The 22,882-nt window shown below is 48.0% G+C and overlaps 3 protein-coding genes across 4 annotated transcripts; 2 read left to right on the forward strand and 1 right to left on the reverse strand.

Moving 5' to 3' along the window:
* Positions 1 to 626: 626 nt before the first annotated feature.
* Positions 627 to 8,268, reverse strand: LOC113978240 (NF-kappa-B inhibitor delta-like). Its single transcript, XM_027705008.1, is given in 13 exon segments — positions 627 to 1,013; positions 2,621 to 2,770; positions 2,772 to 2,786; positions 3,149 to 3,262; positions 3,493 to 3,656; positions 4,145 to 4,196; positions 4,904 to 5,050; positions 5,580 to 5,685; positions 6,249 to 6,433; positions 6,909 to 7,030; positions 7,256 to 7,289; positions 7,386 to 7,474; positions 8,184 to 8,268. Coding segments are annotated over 13 exon segments (1,338 nt in total). The 5' UTR covers positions 8,200 to 8,268; the 3' UTR covers positions 627 to 869.
* A 1,961-nt stretch (positions 8,269 to 10,229) lies between these two features.
* On the forward strand, positions 10,230 to 15,264 carry GJA9 (gap junction protein alpha 9). 2 transcript variants are annotated; one of them, XM_027705007.1, is made up of 3 exons: positions 10,230 to 10,442; positions 11,583 to 13,043; positions 15,113 to 15,264. In XM_027705007.1, exons 2-3 carry the CDS (start codon positions 11,604 to 11,606, stop codon positions 15,164 to 15,166), a joined length of 1,494 nt encoding a protein of 497 aa, XP_027560808.1. In that variant the 5' UTR covers positions 10,230 to 10,442; positions 11,583 to 11,603; the 3' UTR covers positions 15,167 to 15,264. The 2 variants fall into 2 exon arrangements, with proteins under 2 accessions (XP_027560808.1, XP_027560807.1); XM_027705006.1 differs by lacking the exon at positions 15,113 to 15,264 and having other exon boundaries at positions 11,583 to 13,595.
* Positions 15,265 to 16,063: 799 nt separating this feature from the next.
* MYCBP (MYC binding protein) lies at positions 16,064 to 21,071 on the forward strand. The gene is made up of 5 exons (XM_027705011.1): positions 16,064 to 16,150; positions 16,338 to 16,410; positions 17,973 to 18,021; positions 18,603 to 18,732; positions 20,970 to 21,071. The coding sequence occupies exons 1-5, from the start codon at positions 16,136 to 16,138 to the stop codon at positions 21,012 to 21,014; spliced, it is 312 nt and encodes a 103-aa protein (XP_027560812.1). The 5' UTR covers positions 16,064 to 16,135; the 3' UTR covers positions 21,015 to 21,071.
* Positions 21,072 to 22,882: the final 1,811 nt, after the last annotated feature.

Consider the following 22,882-nt stretch of genomic DNA (forward strand, 5'->3'; position numbering starts at 1 on the left):
CCCCGCCAAGGCCACGCCGCATCCTAAGCCTCCTCATGCATATTAATGACTTTGTGCATATTCATGAGTCACTGCAGGAAGCAATTGATGGCACCGTGGGCACCGTCTTGGGAGGGACTTAGGGGCACTAATTGGGCTTTAAGTGGTGCTGGGTGGGGTTGAAGTGGGCTACAGTGGGGCTAGAGGTAGCTAAAATGGTGTTGGGTGGTGCTGGGAAAGTTTGAGGGTGGGTTGGAGGAGTTGGGATGGTTTGGGGGGTGCTGGGAGGGGTTTGATGATTCTAAGGGGTGTGTCCCCTCTGCAGCTTCCCCAGCGACCCCCTCGCCCCCTCCCCCCCAGGTCTGGGGGGCGACCTTCAGGATTTGGGGGGGCTCATGGTTACTGCCTTTTTCTCCTCACATTTTCTGCCCTTGTACCCTCGTGTTTCCTGCCGTTTTCCCCCTCGATTTAAGGCCTTAAAATGGTGCCAAAGAAGGGGGTTTCCTCAATTTAATCCTTCAAATAACGGAAAAGAAGGTTTGTCCCTCAATTCAAAGTCCTTTTCCCCCCTTTTGATGCACTGCGGAAGGACTGGGATGCACTGGGAAAGACTGGGGAGGGACCGAGGGGACTAGGAAAAACTGGACTCAGATTTTAACAATGTTTTTATTTAATTCCAGAATTCCTCAGTTTTGAGGTTCTCCACCCCAAATGCCCCAATTTGGGGGGGACCCCCACCTCATTAGCAACCTCCATTAACGAGGCTGGGGAGGGAGGAGTGTACTGGGGGGAAAAGGGGGCCTGGATTCCCCCTTCTTCCACCTCCCCCCTCCCCAAACCAATGTGGTTCAAACTCATTTCACAGAAATTTGTGGGCAATTTCATTGAAATCAGGAAAAACTGACATGGTGGGGAATCCCCCCATATGGAGGTGTGCCACTCCCATACTCAGGAGACCCCGCCCCTATGACATCACTCGGCCGTGGGGGGGGGGACCGGCGGGACCCGCGGCGGCTCCTCAGGAGGAGGCGGAGCTGTGGGGGAGGGAGGGGTCAGCGGGATCCCCAAATTCCAGGGTTTGACACCAAAATGCAGGGGTGTCACCTGAATGTCCGGGGGCGGGACTCCACGGTTTCAGGGATTGTGAAAATGGGGAGGGTAAATCACCAGGATTTGAGGGTAAAGCAGTGGGATTTAGGGGGTAGAAGAGCAGGATTTGGGGTAAAAAAGCAGGATTTTGAGGCGAGCAGCAGGATTTTGGGATAAAGCAGCAGGCTATCATAGAATATGCTAAGTTGGAAGGGACCAACAAGGATCATCTAGTCCAATTCCTGGCCCTGTTCAAGAGGAGAGACCCCAACAATCCCACCATGTCCCTGAGAGCATTGTCCAAACACTGCTTGCATTCTGTCAGCCTTGGGGCCGTGACCGCTGCCCTGGGGACCCCAGCCACCCTCTGGGGGAAGAACTTTTTCCCAATACCCAGCCTAAACCTCCCTTGGCACAGCTCCAGCCATTCCCTTGGGTCCTGTCACTGGTCACAAGAGTGAAGAGGTTGGTACCTGCCCTCATGAGGATTTTGAAGAGCCCAGTGAGGTCTGACCTCAGACTGAACAAACCAAGTGCCCTCAGCCGCTCCTCATAAAGCTTCCCCTCTGGACCCTTCCTCATCCCTGTGGCCTCCTTTGGATGTTCTCCTTACCTCAGTGCCTTCTCTATACTGTGGTGCCCAAAACTGTCCCCAGGACTCGAGGTGAGGCCGCCTCAGTACAGAGCAGAGCCGGACAATCCCCTCCCTTGACTGGCTGGTGATGCTTTGCCTGATGCCCCCCAGTTTGGCCCTCCTGGCTGCTGACTCAGGGCCAACTGGCCATCGACCAGGACCCCCAGGTCCCTTCCCGCAGCTGCTCTCAAGCCTCTCATTCCCCAGTCTATACACAAAGCCAGGGTTGCCCCGCCTCAGGTGCAGAATCCAGCACTTGCCCTTGTTAAACTTCACACAGTTGGTGATTGCCCATCTCTCAGATTTGTTGAGATGTCTCTGCAGGGCCTCCCTGCCTTCGAGTGACTCGACAGCTCCTCCAGTTCAATGTTATCAGCAAATTTAAGTAGTATCCCTTCCAGTCCTGCATCTAAGTCATTGATGATGATGTTGAAGAGCACAGGGCCCAAGATGGAGCCCTGTGGAACCCCACTAGTGACAGGTCACAATCTGATGTCACTCCAGTCACTGTCACCCTCTGTGCCCGACTCATGAGCCAACGGCTCACCCACCACATAATGTGTTTATCCAGCTGTGGGCTGGACAGTTTGTCCACAAGGATCCTGGGAGAGACTTTGTCATAAGCTTTACTGAAATCCAAAACGATTACATCTCCTGGCTTTCCTAGATCAACTAAGTGGGTTACCCTATCATAGAAGGAAATGAGGTTCAACAAGCAGGACTTTCCCCTCATGAAGCTGTGCTGGCTGTGACCAATGCGGGGTAAAGCAATGGGATTTGGGGTACAAAAGCAGGATTTGGGGTAAAACAGTGGGATTTGGGTGTTCCAGGAGTGATTTGGGGCATTTCCTCCCCACCAGCAGGAGGGTTTTGGATGCAGCAGGGTGCTAGGGGGGTGCTGGGATCCAGGGGTCCCACCTGGTCTCCGGGGGGCCCAGGGGGCAGCAGCCCCTGAGGCAGGTCGTGCTCCAGGTTTCGGGCACTGGGATCAGCCCCCCAGGCCAGGAGCAGCCGCACGAGGGGCTCCTGGCTGGGGGTTCCGCGCAGTGCTGCTGCCATGTGCAGGGGGGGTGTTCCCGTGGGCCTGGGGAACATGAGGGGCTCAGGGCACCTCCAAATCACCCTCCAGCCCCCTGAGAGGTACCTCAGAGACCCTCAAGATCTGACACCTCCAGCCACCCCAGCCCCTCCACAGATACCCCAAAGCCCCCCCGGCCCTTTTGGCCCCTCTGAACCCCCCAAAAACCTGCCAAAGTCCTCTCTACCCCCCCACAAACACCACCCCCCCCCAGCCCCCAGTGCCTGTCTAAACCCTGGGGGGACCCCAGAGCCCCCCCATATTGCCCCACATACACCTCTGATCGCCCCCCTTAGGGCCCCCCATAGAGTATCTCAGAACTCCCTCCAGCCCCACAATACCCCCAAACCCCTCCAAGCCCCCCAAACCTTCATATTGACCAGGCGTGGGGCCGCACCGGGTTGGCGCAGCAGTAGGTGGGCCAGGGCCAGGTTGCTGCCCCGCACAGCCAGATGTAGGGCTGTCAGGCTGCTCTTGGTGTCCTGGGAGGGAGACAGGAGTCTAGGGGGTCCCACAGGGAGTCCCACCTCCCCTGCGACTTCCCCCTGACCCCCTCAGACCCCAGTGCCTGGGAGCTCGGGTCTATCCAGCTCATGGGGACCTTGAGACAGGACACAGCGGTCTTTGGAGAGTGGCACAGGGGGCTGGGCATGCACCCAGGGGGTCTGAGGGATACCTGGGGGGCACCTGCATATCCTGGGGGTGTCCATACCTGGCTGCTGCTGTCTGCCCCCATGTGCAGCAGCAGTTCGACACAGCGGAGTCGGTCCTGGAGGGTGGGAGTGGGGAATCCCCCCACAGGGCCCCCCGAGGGGGTTGTCCCCCCCTGCAGTGAGGCATTGTGGGCTAGGACAGCACAGTGCAGGGGCGTCTGGCCTGGGAAGGGGAACAAAGGGGGTCAGGATGGGCCCTCCCCAAACAGAGCCCCCCTGGAACTGAAAATCCTGCCAGGGGCCCCCCGAAGCACAGACACACATCCCCAGATGCTCCTTCATCAACTAACTGGGACCCCCAAACTGGGGACCCCCAGCACCACAAAGCAGGTATGTCTCCATCACGAACCCCCCTAAGAGGTACCAAAAAAATGGAGATTCCCAGGGACCCCTTCAAAGCAGGGACCCCCAACTCCTCCACGCTGAGGTCCCCTCAAGTGGGACCCCCCCAAGACACTGAAACTGGGGCCTCCTCAGATGTCCCAAATCAGTAATATCTTAACCCCCCCCCAGATTGAGACTCCTCAACTGAACCTCCCCTGGTCTCCCCTAAAGAAGGACTCCAGGACTTCCCAAGAATCCCCCTCACCTCAAACTCAGGGACCCACCCCGAGCCCCTTCCCCACCCTGGGCCCCCCCAGATTTACTGACCCTCAAAGTTTCTGGCCTCCACATTGACAGGTATCCCCGAGGACATCATGGCCTGGAAAGGCAGGGGAAGAGATTTGGGGTCCCCCTGGACACTTAGGACCCATTTGGGAGGGTTGTGGAGTCTGCCCTGGGCATCTGGGGTCCCTCCTGGACACCTGGGACCCCTCTGGGCCAGTTTTGGGGGCTCCTGGACACATGGGACCCCTTTGGGGGGTTTTGAGGTCCCCAATAGCAGGGCATCAGATGCCTGGGTCCCACTGAGGTGATTCTGGGGTCCCCCATGGGGGTTTGGTGGTCCTAAACAGACACCTGGGCCCTCTCTGAGCCGCTTTTGAGGTCCCACAGGACAACTGAGTCCTTTAGGGGCCTGTTTTCAGTTCTGCCCTGAGGCTTGGGGTCCCTCCTGGACACCTGACACCCCCCAGGGAAGTGTTGCGGTCCCCCTGGGTACCCTCTGGGAGGATTTTGGGGTCCCCTCTGGTTGCCCCCAGGCCCTGCAGGGGTTGGGGTTCCACTTGGAAGATTCGAAGAAGCCCGAGGGGGGTTTGGGGTGGTACGTGGAGGATTTGCGGTCTCACATGTAGGATTTGGGGTTGTGGGGCCTCACATACAGGGTTTGGGGTTCTCACCTAGAGGATTTCATGGGGTTTGGAGTATCACCTGAAGGATTCGGAGTTTGGGGTCTCACCTGGAGGATTTTGGGGAGCCCAGGGAGGGGTTTGGCATCTCACCTGGAGGATTTTACGGTTGTGGTCTCACCTGGAGAATTTCAGGGTGCCCATAGGCTGCTGCCAGGTGCAGGGCCGTCCGGCCTCTGTGGTCAGCGGCGTCAGGATTGGCCCCCAAGACCAGCAGGTCCCGCACAATTCCTGGGGCTGCCGCTGCTGCCGCCACCAGCAGCGGGGTCTGGGAGGGCAGAAGGGGGGGGTCATGGGGATCTGAGGGAGTCTGGGGGGGAGGTCAGGGGGTCTTGGGGGTAAAAGAGGTGTCTGTGAGGGTCTGGTGGAGGGAAAGGGAGGGTCAGTGGGGTCTGGGGGAATCCGGGGTGGTAGGGAGAACGCGGCACCCCCAAGCCCCAAATTATCACCCTGGTGCACTGTTACTGTTCTGCCCCCCCTTATCATCCCCTTACCATCCCCTAAATAATTATCTGTTATTAATTGCCCCTTCATTAGCCCTTTAGTGGCCTCTAATTACCCCCATTATTAATTACCCCTTTTCCCCCCATCACTCACTCATCCCTTCATTATTAGGCTGTGACAGAACCCTGTGATTAATTACCCCAGAATTAACTACCCCACCCCCATAATTAATTACCCCCATAACCCTGGGATCACACCATTATTGACCTTTTACTCCCGCCACCCCCTTATTGCCCCACGAGGACTCACTCCCCTCATACCCCCCTTTTTTACCCCTTGTGCTGCCCTCTCACCTTTCCCAGGTGCTCCCGCATCTCGAGCCCTCCCAGATTCCGCAGAGCCTCGGCTGCAGCCCGGGCGGGTGCCCGCAGCCCCCCTGCACAGAGCACGTGCAGCAGCCTGGGGATGGAGGGGGGTTAGAGGGAACTCCCTTGACCCCCAGACACCCCCCCCAGGGATCTGTCACCCTGTGGCTCCTCCCAGCACCCCACAACTGCCTCAGAGGCTTCCCAGCACCCTTCTTGCCCCACTGACTCCACCACTGACACGCCCATTGCCTCCCCATTATCTCCCCACTGGCCCACTGTTGCCCCCGTTGGCCCACCACTGAACTCCCCGTTGACCCTCCTATTTACCCCCCATTCACCCCACATGGACCCCCCATATTGACCCCACATTCACCCCATTGCCTCCCCTTTACTCTCCCGTTGTCCTCCCCATGGGCCCCATTGACACTCCACTGCCCCCCCCGACTTCCCCATTTTCCCCCCCACTGGCTCCCCCAGTCACTCCCCCATTTGCTTCCCCCATTGACCCTTCCATTGCCGCCCCCCCCACCCAAATACCCTCCACGGATCTCGCCACTGCCCCCATTGAGCCCAGCCCATTGACCCTCCATGGAGAACCCCCATAGCCCCCATGACCCCTGTACCCCCCATGGCCCCCGATGGTCCCCCCCTCACGTGTCCCCCTCGTCGTCCTGCCGCAGGAGCTCCCAGGGGTCTTGGCCCCACAGTGCAGCACGGGCGACTGCCAGTTCCCGGGGGTCAAGATCAGGGTCTGAGGTCTCCCTCCCCATCGGGGGGGGCCCAAATTCCCCACCTGGCATGGGGGAGTGGGTCCAGGCAGGGCCAGGGGTAGCAGCAGCCTTGGGGGGGGAAGCAGAGATCAAGGGAGGGGGCCTGGTCCCAGTTACCCCTCAGGGCTCCAGGGCCCCTCCCAAATCCTGCCCCAGTAACCCTCTCATTTCCCCCCATTTCTCTCCCTTTGCCTTACCCAGCTGCCACCCCATTGTCCACTATTATCCCCATTTTCCCCATCTCCCTCACTGCTTCCTCCATTGCCCCCTATGGCCTTCCTATTTCCCCCATTCCCCCTCATTTCCTCCCATTCCCTCCCATTGCCCCCCTTAACCCTCTCATTGCCCCTATTTAACTCCACATTGTCCCCCATTCCCCCAGATGTCCTCCCCCATTTTCCCCATCTGTCCTCTTTGCCTCTAATTTTCTCCCCGTTCCTGCCATTGCCCCCACATTGGCCCCCATTTCCCCCCATTGCCCCCCATCTAACTCCCAGTTGTGCCCACCATTTCCCTCCCATTGCCCCCCCGACTTCCCTCTCACCTGAAAACCCTCCAGACCATGGGCCCCTTCCCCATGGGCCCCCACAGGGCTGCTGGGAGGGGACACAGGGGGGACCCCACAAGGCTTGGGGGACACTAGATGGGGTCTGGGCCAGGTGGCACCTAAGGGAAGACCAGGTGTGAGGGGAAGAGACATAGGGGAGGGCTTGGGGTTGATTGAGAAGGATTGGGGAGGGCAATAGGGGGGACATGGGGAGGATTTAGGAGGCACAAGGGGGGATTGGGGGAGCAGTGGGGGGGAATTGGAGCCACAGAGGGGCACGGGAGGGGAGTGGGAGGGCAATGAATGGGATTTGGGGGACACCGGGAGGGTCGGAGGTCACTCACCATCCGTGGGGCGCGGGGCGGGCACAGCCAAACCCTGGAGGGCAGAGGGGACAGTGAGGGGGTCAGCGAGGGGAGGGGGAGGAGGGTGTCCCGGAGGGGAATGTCACCTGGAGGAGGGGGCGTGACTCACCGAGAGTCTCGCCCCTTCCCCGCTCTGCTGCTGCCGCAGCTCCTTCAGCAGTTGCTTTACCGTCTGCGGGGGGGCTGCGCGGGGAGGGCCTGAGAGGGGGCAAGGAGGGATTTGGGGGGTTACCGGAGTGCCTGGGAGACCCTTAAAACTCCTGAGATCTCCCCTGAAGCCAAGACCCCGCCAAACTCCCAGGACCGCTCCAGAGTCCCAGATTCTGGGGTACCCCCCAGACCTCCGGGGGTCCCCCCCCGAACTCCTGAGACACCCCCCCAAAACCGCTATGCCACCCGAACTCCCGGCCACCCCCCCGCCTCGACTCCCGGGACTCCTCAAACCCACGGTGCCCCCGCGGAGAGGCGGGAATGCCCCTGTCGTGAAGTCACGGGGATTCCCACTGCGTCACCGCCCGCCCTCGCTGGCCCCGCCGCCGCGGGATCTCCCTCACCCCCGCCGGGAGAATCCGGCGGAGGGGACACGGGAATTCCCCCGCCACCCCCATCTCCGCTTAAAGGGCGTGTGTGTGTGTGTCTGTGTGCGTGTGTCCCTCCCGGTCTCTTAAAGAGCAAGCATTCCCCTCCTCGATTCTTAAAGGGCCAATGTTCCCTAAAAACGAGTCTTAAAGGGCCAGTGTTCCCTAAAAGTAGCTCTTAAAGGGCCACTGTCCCGTAAAGGAAGGCCTTTAAGGGCCAGAGTCCCCTTCCAGGTGTCTTAAAGGGCCAACACCCCCTCCCAGAGCTCTTAAAGGGCCTGCGCCTCCTAAAACCGGGTCTTAAAGGGCCTGCGCCCTCCCCGCCTTACCTCTCTGAGGCCGCATCCCGCGGGGTCCCAGGGGCAAATGGGGCCGGAGCGGGCGCGGGGACCGTTTTGGGGGGGGCGAGGGGGAGGCCCCGCCCCGGAGGGAAACGCCACCAAAACGCCAGCAGTGTCACTGTTGCGACGGGTGACACGGGGGGGGCGGAGCCTCGGGGGCCCCGTGGGACCCAATCGAGGGGGGCCCGGGGGCAACTGGGCGGGGGGGCGGGAGGGGGATCCCAGGAAGGTACCTGGGCTGTTCCCATGTGACGTTGTCGGCACCGACTGGGGGCGACAACGCCGGAAGGTTCCCCCGGGTCCCCCTCAGCCCCCCAATCATTTTTCAGAGAGTCTCTGGGCCATTCGTGGGGACTCTGACCAATTTGGAGGGGGCGGCTCTGTCCCCCCAACCCCAGCAGACCACGAGACCCACCAAGACCATGAAGACCTCCAAGACCAAATAAAGGCTGGTGCCTTTATTTGGGGGGAGGATGACACACTCGGGGGGGGGGGGGGGGCCCCCAAGCCCCCGAGTTGGGGGGGGGCGTTACTGCTCCCCCGTGCCCCACTTTTGTGAGGCATGTCTCCCCACACTCCCCAGTCTAAGGGTGACTTAATGGAGTGCGGTGGAGACTCAAGAAAAAAATAGGGAGAGTGAGCCTGATCAAAGTAGACATGGAAGGAAACTTGAAAATGCAAAAAGGAGCAAGACTGTCAAGAGAGAACTAAAAAGAGCAAGCTACAGTAGCAGTGCATATATGTAAGCAAAATCTTAAAGCCAAGGGATTAATAGAGGAAAGGAGACAGCAAGCTAGATAAAAGTAGATAGAAAACTCAAATTTTTGAAGCTAAGGAACTAAGAGAGAAATGAATTAAAAAATATCAACAGCAAACTAAGATAAAGGCAGACAGAAACTAAAAAAAAACCAGACAAAAAAAAAAACCACCTTAAACCCGATACATGACAGGACATCTTCAGAAATTTTGCTTGTGAAAGTGAAAACGTAAGTGTGCATCTACTGATTTGCATGTGTGTCTTCTTAGCAATCAAAAGTCAGCCCAGAAAACAGATGAATGTGAAGAGTATGTGCCTCAGTCTTCATAGGGTAATCTCTGATCTGCCTTCAAACACAGTACTTCTGAATTTGGTGGTCTTAAAGACAACATTGAGTAGTACAGTTGTCCAGATTTCTCATTATTGCAGTTTATTATTTTGATCCTACTTCACTACTGAAAGAAAACTATGGGAGTGAGTCCATGTTACCCTGAAAGCCCACAGGCATGTCACCAATGTTTGTGCCTCTAATTATCTAGCTAGCCATTGTGGGTCAGACAAATACAGTAGAAAATAAAAATCAATTGTACACACAAAGTCGACATTATTGATGAATAGGAATAAAAAGGCCTTGATCTTCAGAGAATATTTCCATGATTGAATGATTATTGATTACTGTGACATTTGACCCTAAACTAAACATAATATAGTCATTAAAACTTTTGGGGGATGTTTTGCAGCAAACCTGCTTGTTATTTGACTGCAATACCGTTTTGAATGAGGCAATGCATCCCAGAACGTGGTGTGCAGACCATTAAATGTTCGCCTTAACAATTAGCTTTTACAGAACAAGTAAACCTCCAGCCACGGTAGTTCAGTCTCATTGAATACTCAGAGTTTTCAAACATATCTTCTTCAGCATCCTTGAAGGAGCTGGGGGGGTGTAGGGGTGTCAGTGGACCACTTCAGCAGACTTAGATGATTTTTTACCAATAACAGAAAAATGTTTAGAAACATACTTTGAGTACTCCACAGAAGAGACATATGTTTAGAATCCTAGAAATGGCTGGCTGTAGACTGCTAGTTTGCCAAAATGATGAAGTACTTCCAGGCAAGCTGTCATTTAACTATGAAATCGGACATGACCTATTGACTGATCCTCAGCACCAAAATTAAAATATAATGATTAGCTTTTTAGAGTGCTCAGCAGAGGAAGTTTATTCATCCTTCGCAGGACATTTGAAACAGGAATACACTTTTGCAGAGCACTGATGAGAATCACCTAAAAGAACATTATAGTCCTATATACTTCTTAACTCATGTTGGTCCTAGCAGTGGAGTTACATATTAATAGCAGGCTGTGTCCTTGGCCGTTGCGCTGCTAATGCCGCCTCCAGAACAATTTACTCAGATGGATGGAAGATGGCAGCGGTTGTAACTTTTTATTGGACGTCGCAGATGTTTAGTTTTACATATTTTTGTAAAGACAGGTATGTTTTATTTTTAATTTTATTTTTTATTTTCTTCTCTTTAAAAAATGTCTAACTTGCCTATTTGTATACTGATTTGCAAGAGTATTTTCATGTTTAGAAGGCTGCCTTTACATGAAGTTCCCTCTATAGTCATCAGTATTGCAACCGTAAAACTCCAACTTCCTTCTGATTTCTTAACACTTATTTTACAGGGTGAAAATTAATCCCATTTGAACAGAAAAAGCTATGTTAAACCGCCTTTTTCCTAAAAAATACTGAAAAAAAGATACTATTCTCCTTTTCAGTATAACTGAAATCTATTGAATTGTACTGTACATACAATGAAAAGGTAAATCTACAGATATACTGCTTATCCCCAGACATAATGCTGGTAAAGAATTTTTGTATAAATCATTTCTTTCTCAAAGAATTGTAGCCAAAAATAGTAACTCTTGAAACTTAGGCCCTTATTCGCTGTTTTAAATGCAGGTGTCATAGATCAGAGGAAACAAGACCGGTTATGGTAATTCTATTTATTTATCATCGACATCCGCAAACAAAGAGCAAATGTCTGTCTGCACAAAATTATATGCTTAAATATATTTTTTAAATTAACAAAGAAATTTTAGTGAGATGCTTTATTCCCTCTGGAGTTCCTTTGTGTAACCAATTTCCACTGTGAAACAGTAATTAGACATTACCATAACTTCAGCTGTGATGTGGGACTTGGAACATCTGAAAAAGAGGACCAGGAAATATTCCTGTACCTTCATAAGTGTCCTAAGTATAATATACTGCTCCTACATTGCTATCATATGATGGTTCAAATGGATCACTAATGCTCTTAAAATCCTGCTACAAGTCGAGGTACCTTAGTTTCCACTGATCCGATGCAGTCTGAGGGTGCTTAATACCTCATAGGGATATGCTTATCAGGATATCTTTTGAAGATAAAGTAGGCACGGGCAGATGATGCAGTTCTCCATCTTGTAGATGAGAGAGAATAATACCCAAATTATCAGTGAGCAGTTGTTCAAGTTGCCATGGTTACCATGTAAGCTACGATAGTTTTGCCCAGTGTCACTTTTTTTGTAATGCATTAAGGAAGGAATGCAGATTTTATAATGTTTTATACTTTTTTTCTCTCATACATTTTAGTGTTAAGATGGCAGAATAACCATGGGAGACTGGAATTTCCTTGGAGGCATTTTAGAAGAGGTCCACATCCATTCTACTATTATTGGAAAGATTTGGCTAACGATCCTCTTCATATTTCGAATGCTTGTCCTTGGAGTGGCAACCGAGGATGTTTGGAACGATGAGCAATCAGAATTTATATGCAATACCGAGCAACCTGGTTGCAGAAATGTGTGCTATGATGAGGCCTTTCCCATCTCTCTCATAAGATACTGGGTCTTGCAAGTTATATTTGTGTCTTCCCCTTCCTTGGTGTATATGGGTCATGCCTTATACAGACTGAGAGTCTTGGAAAAAGAGAGGCAAAAAAAGAAAGCTCAGGTAAAGGTGGAACTTGAAAGCACCAAATTAGAAATGACTGAAGATCGTAAAAGGCTGGAGAGAGAACTCCGGCAATTGGATCAAAGAAAGCTAAATAAAGCACCCCTGAGAGGCTCTTTGCTCTGCACTTACGTGATACATATTTTCACGCGGTCTGCAGTGGAAGTCGGTTTTATGATTGGGCAGTATCTTCTTTATGGCTTTCATCTAGATCCCCTTTATAAATGTCAGAGAGATCCATGTCCAAACACAGTTGACTGCTTTGTATCTAGACCAACAGAAAAGACAGTCTTTATATTATTCATGCAATCAATAGCGACTGTATCATTGCTTTTAAATATCCTGGAAATTATCCACTTAGGATTCCGAAAAATTAAAATGGGACTCTGTGAGCAGAATAAAAACAAGGACGACTCTGACAATTTCCACATAAACACATCTAAGAAATACTCTGTGATACCGCAGTCTTCTTTTGGAATACCCACCACCCCTCAGAAAACTCTTCCTTGTGCACTTAGCAGTTATACCTTTTTAATGGAAAAGCAAACTGACACTACTGTCTACCCGGTTCTAATTTCTCCTTCTATGTTTCAGTCTGTGCAAAATAAGCATACAGAAAGCAGCAGTAATTACACCCATTGCAATCAGGAAAATAAATTGCCAAAGAAGAGGCCAGTTACAAATGCTTTAGACAATCAGACTCAAAATACCAGCATGAATAATAACGAGGGTTTTCTTGGTGAGCTTGGGACTGAAGCACATGATGCACAAAAAGAGGCTGAAAAGAAACATTTCCTTGTTGTTACTCAGAATGCAGATATGGCTTCAAACATGTGTTTGAGAAGCTTTACTGACATGCCATCTCAAACTTCACTGCAACCCAATACAACTTTTCCTTGTACCAGTTTTAGGCAACAGCACGGAATTGGTTCGTCTTGGAACTGCTCAGCAACGGTTGAGAGTGCAGGAGCTTTGACAAATTCTCTTCCAAAAAGCAGCAACAGAAGACAAAGCAGTTTCAGTGCAAACAACGCCCAAACTCCTTACAATACTGATGTAAAAAATTTTAGCCGACCAGACACTCCTGACTCTACAGAGGAGGTGAGCTCAGAATCCACACAAAGTAGAAACTGGAATAGTCCTAAGCTTTACTCTCTGTCCAGGCAACTGTCACTGTCAAGTAATGCCAGCAGCAGGCGTGCCCCTACTGATCTTCAAATATAGTGGGAGTTAACCCATCAATGCTGGAATAATTACTGAACAAGGAGACATAAGCAAGACCTGTGTGTAGGAGTAGCTAAATCATTCAACTTTAACCAGCTTTTTCACGTAGATAGAAAAGTTGTGTAACCCTTTGAATAGCAGCTAAGTAACTTTCAAACAGTCCCTTTACTTCCTTTGTAATGAAAATGTGTCACAGACCTCAGTGTATAAACTTCTACACTCCTTCCAGCTAAAAAGGAAAACATACCTCCTCAAAGTCCACATATTAGGAAAAGTCTGGCATAAAATCACAGCGATAATACTATCTAAACTGAATAAAAGTAGGAGAAAAAATGTAGAGTCTAACAATATCTTTTACGAAGACCAGTAAATGAAATTAGGCTAAAGGTGGCACTGGCGCTCTCAGAAGAACTTTTTGGTAAACATGTTTCCACTTAGTCTGAGAATTCAAACTTTTGATAGCTGTCTGAAAGCAGAATGTCAAACATATCCCACTCTTCAAACTGTGTTAAATACAAAAAGAACAAAACATTTGATATACTGATCACTAATTCTTTGACTCCATGGTACACTTTCTTTTTCAGTGTATCACCACTGACTTCCTCAGCAGAAAAATCAAAGTGAATTTCTTTTACTATTAGAGTTCAATACACTATTACATTTTTAAAGCATCATGAATTGCAAACAAGCTGTGAGCTTTAATTTTGATATTTTGCATAACACTAATAAGATAGCAATTTTTTTTTAAATCAGAAAACAAGTTACTGAAATTTATTAATCAGAAATTTTGAATTTCACAAACCAGAAGGCTTACTATGGAAAATAGAAAAAAAAAAAAAGAGAGCGAGGAAAAAAAGTAAATACAGTGGTACATTCCTGCTTTCAGTTACAATGTCAAAAGACATATAAAAGGTTTATCAAATTGTAAAACTATTCCCTTTCTGTTGTCTTTCCCTCAAATTCTGATAAACTTTTAAATCAAACAAAGCTTATACTTGTTTAGAAGGAGCATTTTTGTTTATGCTTCTTATGGGGGTGATAAGACATTAAGGATATTCATTCACTTGCAGCTCTGGTCCATGCAGTGTAATGGAATTTCCAAGAAATACCTTGAAATAGTAAAGGAGGCAAAGATGAACAAAGTACTATGTTACATTTGTAATAGAGCTTTCTATGTATGAAATACATTTACTTGAGTCGCACAGCACTGCCAGGCTGTAAATACTTGGTGAAGTGGTCACAGCTGAGATGCAGTAGTGTATACACGTGGGTTTTTTACTAGTGGGTGTGATTTACTGTACATGTACTGGAAAAATATTTTATGAGATGTATCATCATGACATTACAGCATAATTAAATCCTTTAAGGTGCATTGTCATTGTGCTTACCAGACAGCCATACTTCAGACTGGCTGAAAAGCTGTACAATACTAGAAAAAAAGGAGCCTGAAAACCTAAAAAGCTCTTTTGGCCCTGTCCACGTACGAAACACATATTAGTACTATTACACCTATTCACTGTCGATTTCTTTCAGCAGGTATCCTTTTTGCCTCATATCGTTCTGTGTGTGTACATAAATACAGCCCTACATAATTCTGTTTACACTGTAAAATTTAACATTGTGTAATATACTGGAATGCACATAAATGTGTAGCCTGATTTAGGCCAGTTAATACTGCTATTGTGGCTTTAACTCTTGCATTTCTTGATGCATAAGATTCTGCGGACGATAACTGCTAATGCTTGTTTTACATTTAATGTCTCTGTAATAAAAAGCCTAGTATTTAATGCACTCCAGTCCCACTGCCAAATAATAACAAGTTAGCATTTAGATGCTTACATATGGGATATGACATTTGCATTTCTGTTGTTCAAGATGAGTTACAAAAGAATTTGTTTTTCTGCTGCTGAGAGCAGAATTTTATTAACTTTTTTTGTCTGGACAAGGGTGAAATATTTAATTTCATCACAGCACCTTGCCAACAGAAAAGTGTAACTTAATTCCAGTGAAAACTGAAGACATTGCAGAAGAGCACAGAGAAGAAATATGAAAAGACCCTAACATCACAGGTGGTAGATCATTTGGTTGCTTCTTTTTTTTTTTTAACTTCTATAATAAACAGATTTTATCTGTCAGTAGATACCAGAGACTTTCACAAAAATAAACAGGTATAACTACTTCTGTGTTTTTTTAAACAGGCTAAGGCAAATTACTTTCCTTATGATGCAAAGATTTCACCACATATTGCTCTTTGGAGCCCCTCGGGTGGGCACCTATGCAGCTGCTGCTTGCTGCAACTTCCCCCTAGGGCCTTGAGGGGAAGCCGTGTGAGGAGCGGCTGAGGGCACTTGGTCTGTTCAGCTTGGAGGAGACTGAGGGGAGACTTCATTGCAGTTACAACTTCCTTCTGTGAGGAAGAGGAGGGGCAGACACCGATCTCTGCTCTCTGGGGACCAGGGACAGGACCCCAGGGAATGGCCTGAAGTTGTGTCAGGGTAGGGTTAGGTTGGATGTCAGGAAAAGGTTCTTTCCCCAGAGGGTGGCTGGGCACTGAACAGGCACCCCAGGGCAGTGCTCATGGCACCAAGGCTGCCAGAGCTCAAGGAGTGTTTACATGGTCCTCTCAGGCACATGGTTTGACTCTTGGGGATGCTCCTGTGAAGGGTCGGCAGTTGGAATCGATGATCCTTGTAGGTCCCTTCCAACGCAAAATACTCAGTGATCCTGTGATTTCAGCGCGCTGCAGTTACCCCTCAAGCCCCCGGCAGGACAGCTCAGCGTTCCGGCCGAAAGCCGCGGCATGCCCCGCCGCTCGGAGACGCGATGCCCTCAGAGCCCTCAGAGCCCGGCTAGGGGCGAGGCCCGAGGGCGGTGCCGCGGCCCCGTCGCTCCGGTAACGGCGGGGAAGCGCTGGCGCTGTTAAAGCGCAGGGCGCAGGCGCACGGCGGGGTGGGTGCGGTGCGGGGTAGATGGCGCACTACAAGGTAGGAGGCAGGGCCGGCGCGTGTGCGGTGTTGCCCCGCTTCCCGCTCGGAGCGGCGGGACCGACACCGGCTCGGCCCTTCGTGCCGCTTCCGCGGCGGAAAGCGGGGCCGGCCCGGGCCAACGAGCCGCCTCGGCAGCCGAGGCGGGGCGCGCCGCCGATCTGACCGTGTGGGCGTCCTCTCTCAGGCCGCGGACTCCAAGCGGGAGCAGTTCCGCCAGTACTTGGAGAAGTCGGGGGTGCTGGACGTGCTCACCAAGGGTAAGTCTCCTGCCCGCGAGGGGCCAGCGGGCGGCTCTTGCGGCTCTGCCGGCCCGGCCCGGCCGTGTTGTGGCGGCCCGTCGGGCGGCCCCGCCGGCTCCCGCCTCGCCTGCCGCCTCTTCCCCTCAGTCGGCGAGGGGGCGGCAGCAGAACTCTCCTGGAAAATCTTGGTGCGGCGTGGCCTGGAAATGGAGTCCGGGCGGCGGCGGAGGGTCGCGGGCCTCTGAAACGCGCCCTGGGAGTTACAAAGCGTTAGTTCCTGTGGGGGTCGATTGTTAGAGGTGCGTGTGGGACACAAGGCTGTTCCTCTCCCCGAACGGGTGTGTCGGAGACCTCTCTTACTCTCGGCCAAAGTGCTTCTTTCAATGCGTGCTTTTGGTTAATTTCTTGGGGGCTGTTATTCTGCCAGAGCTCTACAAAGAAAGTAAACGATTGAGACGATATAACAGCAAGCATTATTTTAAACTCCACTTTAATTCTTTAAGACCCTTTCTTGAGTAGAGCTTAGTGCTTTTTCTAAAATGAATGAAAGTTATGTTTTGGAGAGTGACTACCTGTATCAAAATGGGGAAAATGATGATGCTAAACTTGACACATATGACTTGGCATCTTTGAAATCCTTTTGAAGTCTTTTTGAGAACCTTCTAATAGTATGTGGCAAAAATCTGTTTACATTTCTGATTGAAAATATGCTGTTTAAAGAGGGAGCAGCAGATCTAGGATGTCGAGCGAATAGGTGCTGCATTAAGACTCTTGGCCTGGTGTGTGAGTACCATTTGATTTTTCTATTGCAATACCATCCAATGCAATGGCAAAACAAGCCTTCCAAGCACTGAGGCATCCTAATTTTGTTTTTAACTTGGGAGGTGTGTAGCTTAAAACCAGTTTGACTGTGTAGTTCGAATATCTGGAACTGGCACATTGTCCCTGTAGGGAGTGGGGAATGGTTATGTTTGGGAACTTTCTGAGTATTCGTGTGACTGAGTTCTCCATGTATATGGCTACTTCTGTTTAAGCTGTCAGGGTATTGCTGCTCGTGTCTGACTTCTGTGGCCCTTGGGGGCCCCATCCATAAAGATTATCAGTGTCACCTACTCTGACAGTAGCCATTTAGTTTTGTAACTGTAGATGTTCGATGGAGGTTTGCTTTTATGCTGAAAGTTACAGAACTGCTGATGTCCTGTGGTTCAAAGAAGTGGAAATAATGATACATGATGGGAGTCTCAAAATAATTAGAATTTCAGTCTTGCTGATGAAAGCTAATACTAGTGTTGCATGTGGAATGTGTAAAAATTGTCCAGGCCATTTTGTGTTCTGTGCTAGACTAGCCAAAGACTGGGGTTAGGGATCAAGAAAACTTATATTTAACTGTTACTAGGTAGAATGCTCTGTCTACTCCTGTACAGCAGGCCTGTTGTTTATGTCAAAGTATACAGGTGAAAATCACGTTAAATGGGAAAATGTGCTATAAATGTGTTATGCTTTCTGACTGTTGGTATGTGTTTTAAAAACTTAAGAGTTGCGTGAACTTCTTGCAATTGATGAATATTTTCTGTTTGCAGTGTTGGTAGCCTTATATGAAGAGCCAGAGAAACCAAATAGTGCACTGGAGTATCCTTTTTCTCTGCTGTGTCTTGTTTGTAGAGACCTTGTGTGAAACAGCAGTACTGCTTCTGACTCATGGAGAGGCTCATTTAGAAGCCTTGCCTTGAGAACATGGCTTTTATCGATGCATTTTGGCTAATAATTGCCTTCTTACAAGCGAAGGGAGAGTCTGACAGGATGCAAGAGAACTGGGCTATCAGCGTGCCAACAATTACAAAGCTAAGTTATAGGCCATTACAGAGTTGTAGACCTGCAGCATTTGAGTACCTGCAGTGTCTGTGGCTTCTGAAGTTTGCTTCTTCGCATTTCTTTTTTTTGTTTGGTTGGGGTTTTTTTTAATAATAAGAACTTGTACTGATGTCTTGGTTTTGGTTGTGTTTGGTTTTTTTTAAGGAATATAGCTATGAATTTAAAAACCTCTCTTATTTTTTAACTTCATTCTATAGGATGAAAAGCACTGTAGTAATCATCAATGGTGTACTGTGATTTTGGTCATGTGTACTGCAGTGCTAACTTCAACATAAGTGTTAAAACTAAAATGTGGTTATACTGTATAACTGAAGAAATACTTAACATCTAAATATCAGCTTTCTGAAGCATCATCTGGGAGCTTCAGCTCCTGAGAATCCAGAATTAGAGGCACTTCGCTTGGAACTGGCAGAGATGAAAGAAAAATATGAAGCTGTGCTGGAAGAAAATAAAACCCTGAAAAGCAAGGTAAAAGTCTACTTGGTGTTACTCTGTAGTTCCATATCATACAACAAAAAAATACTTTAATACTTATAATACAGCTGACTTTCTTCTGTTAGAGTAACTGATAAATATTGCATTGTTTAGCCTCGTGGCTGAGAAATGCTGATGGAATTCATTGTAGTTAAGGCTTATTTTTTTAAATGGGAGACTTCTTTTAGAATATAACATATAATATTACTAAACTTGGGATTTTATTTATTTAGGGAAAGTCTGGGTTATCAAGTTTAATATGCCCTCATTCAATCCTGTCTGGATGTGTTTGTCTGATATTATGTAGCTCATGCTTCCATGAGAGTTTTGAAGAACTCAGGTAATGTATCCATTATAAAGGCTTTCAAAAGGCAAACCGAAAGAGGAATATTCTGTATTACTTTGTGTCACTTGGCACAGAGGCACACCCTTGCACATGTCAGGATGTCACCAGTGGAGGCTATTAGACCCACAGGGAACAATAATTTATGCTTTTTACCTAAAACGACCCTGGTATTTCTCTGTCTGCAGCAGCAGTGAGTCTGGAGTGCTGCTAAAGGCAGGACCATTCAGGCTGTCTGAAAGAGCTCAGAGGTGTGAACAGCTTCCTAAAAACACTGAAGAAAGAAACTTTTGAGGTGCTTAATACTCCAGTAGCTTATATGTCACTACAGATTTATGTGCATTTATTGGAAATCGATGGTGGCTGTTATATGTGAATATAACAGAGCTTTTTACTAGGAGACAGCCACCCCACTTCAGTTCTGGGAGAAGGAATTCTTGGGCATTACCCCTTTGTATTTCTTAGCTGGAGTGCCCTCTTGCTGTTCTAATAATTCTCCTCGTCTTCTGTTACCCGCTGTGAGTTCTCACAGCTACATTTGTTATTTCTTCCTAGGAAATATGGCAAACAGCAGAATTTTAGGGGGAGTAGCAGTAGACCAGCAGTTCACTTGGTGCAGCAGACTTAAAAATGCAACCGATAATAAGACAGGCAGATGAGAGCAATCTCAAGTCTTTGTTTAAAGAAGTCAAGACTTGTTCCAGGAAAGTAAGCCTTTCTGTAGTCATGGGTTCATTTGTGCTTTCACGTTATTCATCTTTCAAATGATAACTCTTACTTTACATATTTTCCAGTATTAGTGTGGGTTTCTTTTCCCCTTTCTTTCCTCTACTGTGTAATGCCCATCATTCTCACATCCTGTAGAACTTCACACAGAATGCAGGGAGAACACTACTGTTTAGCTTTCTTTCAGCAGTCCTCTAGCATAAAATGTATGCCATTATCTGTGCGTTTATTGAGAACTTCTGTTGCAATCATCTGAAGATCTGTCTTTTTCCTTACCTGACATTCTGAGCAATAAATGTATTTGTATATGTGTTGAAGGCAGGGACAGGAAGTCAATAGTTAGGCCTTAGGTAGAAAAGAAAACTTTTTGATTGTGTACTAGCCATCTACTGTAGTAAAATCTACAAGAATGAAAAAATGCTATTTTAGGAGGTTTTTTTAGCAGCAGAGTGATTGCTGCAGTTTAGTGTTGCTATGAGGAAAGAACATGTGTATTTTAATTTACTTTTTATGTACTTTTTTTATTTTTAAGTTACTCTGCAATTTGCAAATTGAGTAAACCGAACCAGCATATCTCAGAGAGATGGTCCTAATTCTTCAACATTTTTTGAAGCTTAAGCTTTTCTTTAATGTCACTGGGGTCAAGTGAACACCATATCTTTCCTTGGAAGTACTTACAAGTAAAGGTCATATTTAAGTGCATAGTTGCCCAAGCTGTGCTCTCCAGAAAGCATAGTGGAAGCTAGAATGACTACAGGAAATGTTAGTTTGGATACTGTTGCAATGAGAATAACTGACTGTTTCATTTAATCATGTTTTAGTGAAACCATAGCTTATAGGTCATCATTATCAACTGCTATTTAAGATGTAAAGTACTTAATGAGTCCTAGAACAAGAAGCAGTGAAAATTAAGGGCAAGACCTATGTGCTTTTAGAAAGCCCCCTTGTTATGGCTGCATGGTTATACAGTGTGACAAATGGATGTTTTGAGAGAAGGGTTACTTTGTTTCCTCACTTGAAAATGGACTTGAATGAAGATGAGTGAGTTAAAGTGCACAAAGTAAATGGAGCAAGTCCAGACCAAACATTTTCCTACATTTCTTAATGTAGAGTGTTATATGAAATGTTGCAACTAACTGAATTCCTTTCTTTAAATCCACAGCTGGCTCAGTATGAACCACCTCAAGATGAGAAGCATGGTGAATAACAGTAGTTTTTCCTTTAATGCCTTGACTAAATAAAGGGCTTCCTGAGAACTCTGGTCTTTATTGTGTATGTGTGTGTGTGAACTCTGCATTGTCTACTTTGTTACTTCATCATCTTAAAGAAAGAAAGTGCAGTATCATGAGCATGCAGCTGCAGCAGCAACTGATGAGTTAAGCGTACTGGCCAACCTTCTTTCTATGTTTAAGAAAAGATGACAGTTATGATGAACTTTTAGATAACTGTGCCTGCTAGCTTTGTGTAATTTTCACATCATGGTCAATGGTCCTGTTTGAACTGCTGATCTCTCTTGGTTTTCTTTTAACTGAAGGGGGTGACATGGCACAGATGGACTAACTGTAAACTAAAGCAGGACCTTCAAGTTGCATTCTGTGTTGCTACTCAGCACTGACGTTAGGCTTCTACTGAAGCTGACAGGGTAAGTGTCTACTCAGCGGCAAGTATAGTTAAGTGATGGACATAGCACAATGCTGAAGATGCAGTACCTACTGAACTTACACTACAATTTCTGTGAGGTGTACCTATTTCCATGCAGTTCGTGTCTCTGATTCCATGTCAGAAACTGGGCCTTGGAGAGTTGATCAGAATACAAAATTCTTACTTGTAATGAAAGTCCTGTGTAATTACGGTGGCACGTGTAAGAGTGCAATGGAGAGAGTTCTCCTTTCTTATTCATCTAACAGTGAAAAGAATTTAGGCAGGGTAGAAAATCCAAGTAGGGTGGGGTGTGAGTGTGACTTGTGATTTCTAATTTTGTCTGTGTTCTGTCTCCCATTTCCCTGAATTGGCTTCATGACTCTTCTGAAATGCAAAATAGACCTTTATTTAAAAAAAAAGAGAGATACATTTTAAATAGCTGCATTTGTTTCCTATCCTAAAACTAGCTACTTTAAAGGCAGCTGATGACAGGAAAAATAAAGGAAAGGGGAAATGAAGTTGTCTTATATATTAGATTTACTGGCTGTTAGTTTAACTTCCTTATTTTTAGGATAGGTTTTGCAGATTGTCTTGCAGGTGTGGTAGGATGGATCAGAATTTTTGTTTAAGTCAATCTAATCAAGGGCTAATGAACATAATAATTGCTTACTTTACTGCTGTATCTAATGTTGATCTAAACAGGCCAGAAGAGAGGTAAATGAGGGGGAGATACTGTGTTAAGTCTGTAAAGCATTAATTAGAAAAAACCTACCCTGAACCAACAAATCAAAAAAAAAAAGGCAGGAAAAAATGCTCCAACCTCTGGAACAAAGGAGAGAGAAAGCTCACTTGTAAGATAGAACATATCCCTAGCATTAAGTTGCACCATGTGCAAATAGGGAGAGGATAATGCAATAGGAAATGTACAGCTGAACATGTTCTCTGAGTAATGGGACTGGCATGTCTTGCTAAAGAAGCAGCAAGATGGGTAAAGGTGTTAGTCGAGCCCATAAACAGGGCAGGAAGGACTCCCGAGTCGAGATGTTGGGTGCCAGGGCAGTAATGCAAACTTACATTTTTCATAACTGTATTTGCTCCCCTCTGAAAAGCAGTTTGGTTCTTGTGAGCCTTAATTTAGGATCGTAATGAAATAACAGTAACGAGTTTGATAAAACTTCAGTTGAGCTGCCTGCCTGTACTGGGCCGCCAGTAGAAAATGGAATGACTCTTTAATTGAAGAACCTTGCTAAAATTAATGACTGTTTAACGAAGAACTTTGCTTTACAAGGTAACGTTTCCTTAGAGGGGGTGGCCTCCCCCCTCCCCTGCTGAGGGCTGCTTTTGCGCCTTAAGAGAAGCGGAACCTGCAGCCTGTCTCCACAGCAGGGACAGGGCACGGGGGTGCCTCGCGGCGAGTCCCTCCTGCCTGGTGCC

This window comes from Neopelma chrysocephalum, unplaced genomic scaffold, assembly GCF_003984885.1.
Source record: "Neopelma chrysocephalum unplaced genomic scaffold, ASM398488v2 Primary Assembly neopelma1_300, whole genome shotgun sequence".
In the NCBI taxonomy this organism is placed as follows: domain Eukaryota; kingdom Metazoa; phylum Chordata; class Aves; order Passeriformes; family Pipridae; genus Neopelma; species Neopelma chrysocephalum.

Excerpts from the sequence above, each read along its gene's own strand:
- GJA9 (XM_027705006.1), top strand. The coding sequence starts at position 11,604 with ATGGGAGACTGGAATTTCCTTGGAGGCATTTTAGAAGAGGTCCACATC.
- MYCBP (XM_027705011.1), top strand. Across the intron at positions 18,022-18,602 it reads AAACCAAATAGTGCACTGGA|CTTTCTGAAGCATCATCTGG; the intron begins GTATCCTTTTTC and ends TCTAAATATCAG. Across the intron at positions 18,733-20,969 it reads ATAAAACCCTGAAAAGCAAG|CTGGCTCAGTATGAACCACC; the intron begins GTAAAAGTCTAC and ends TTAAATCCACAG.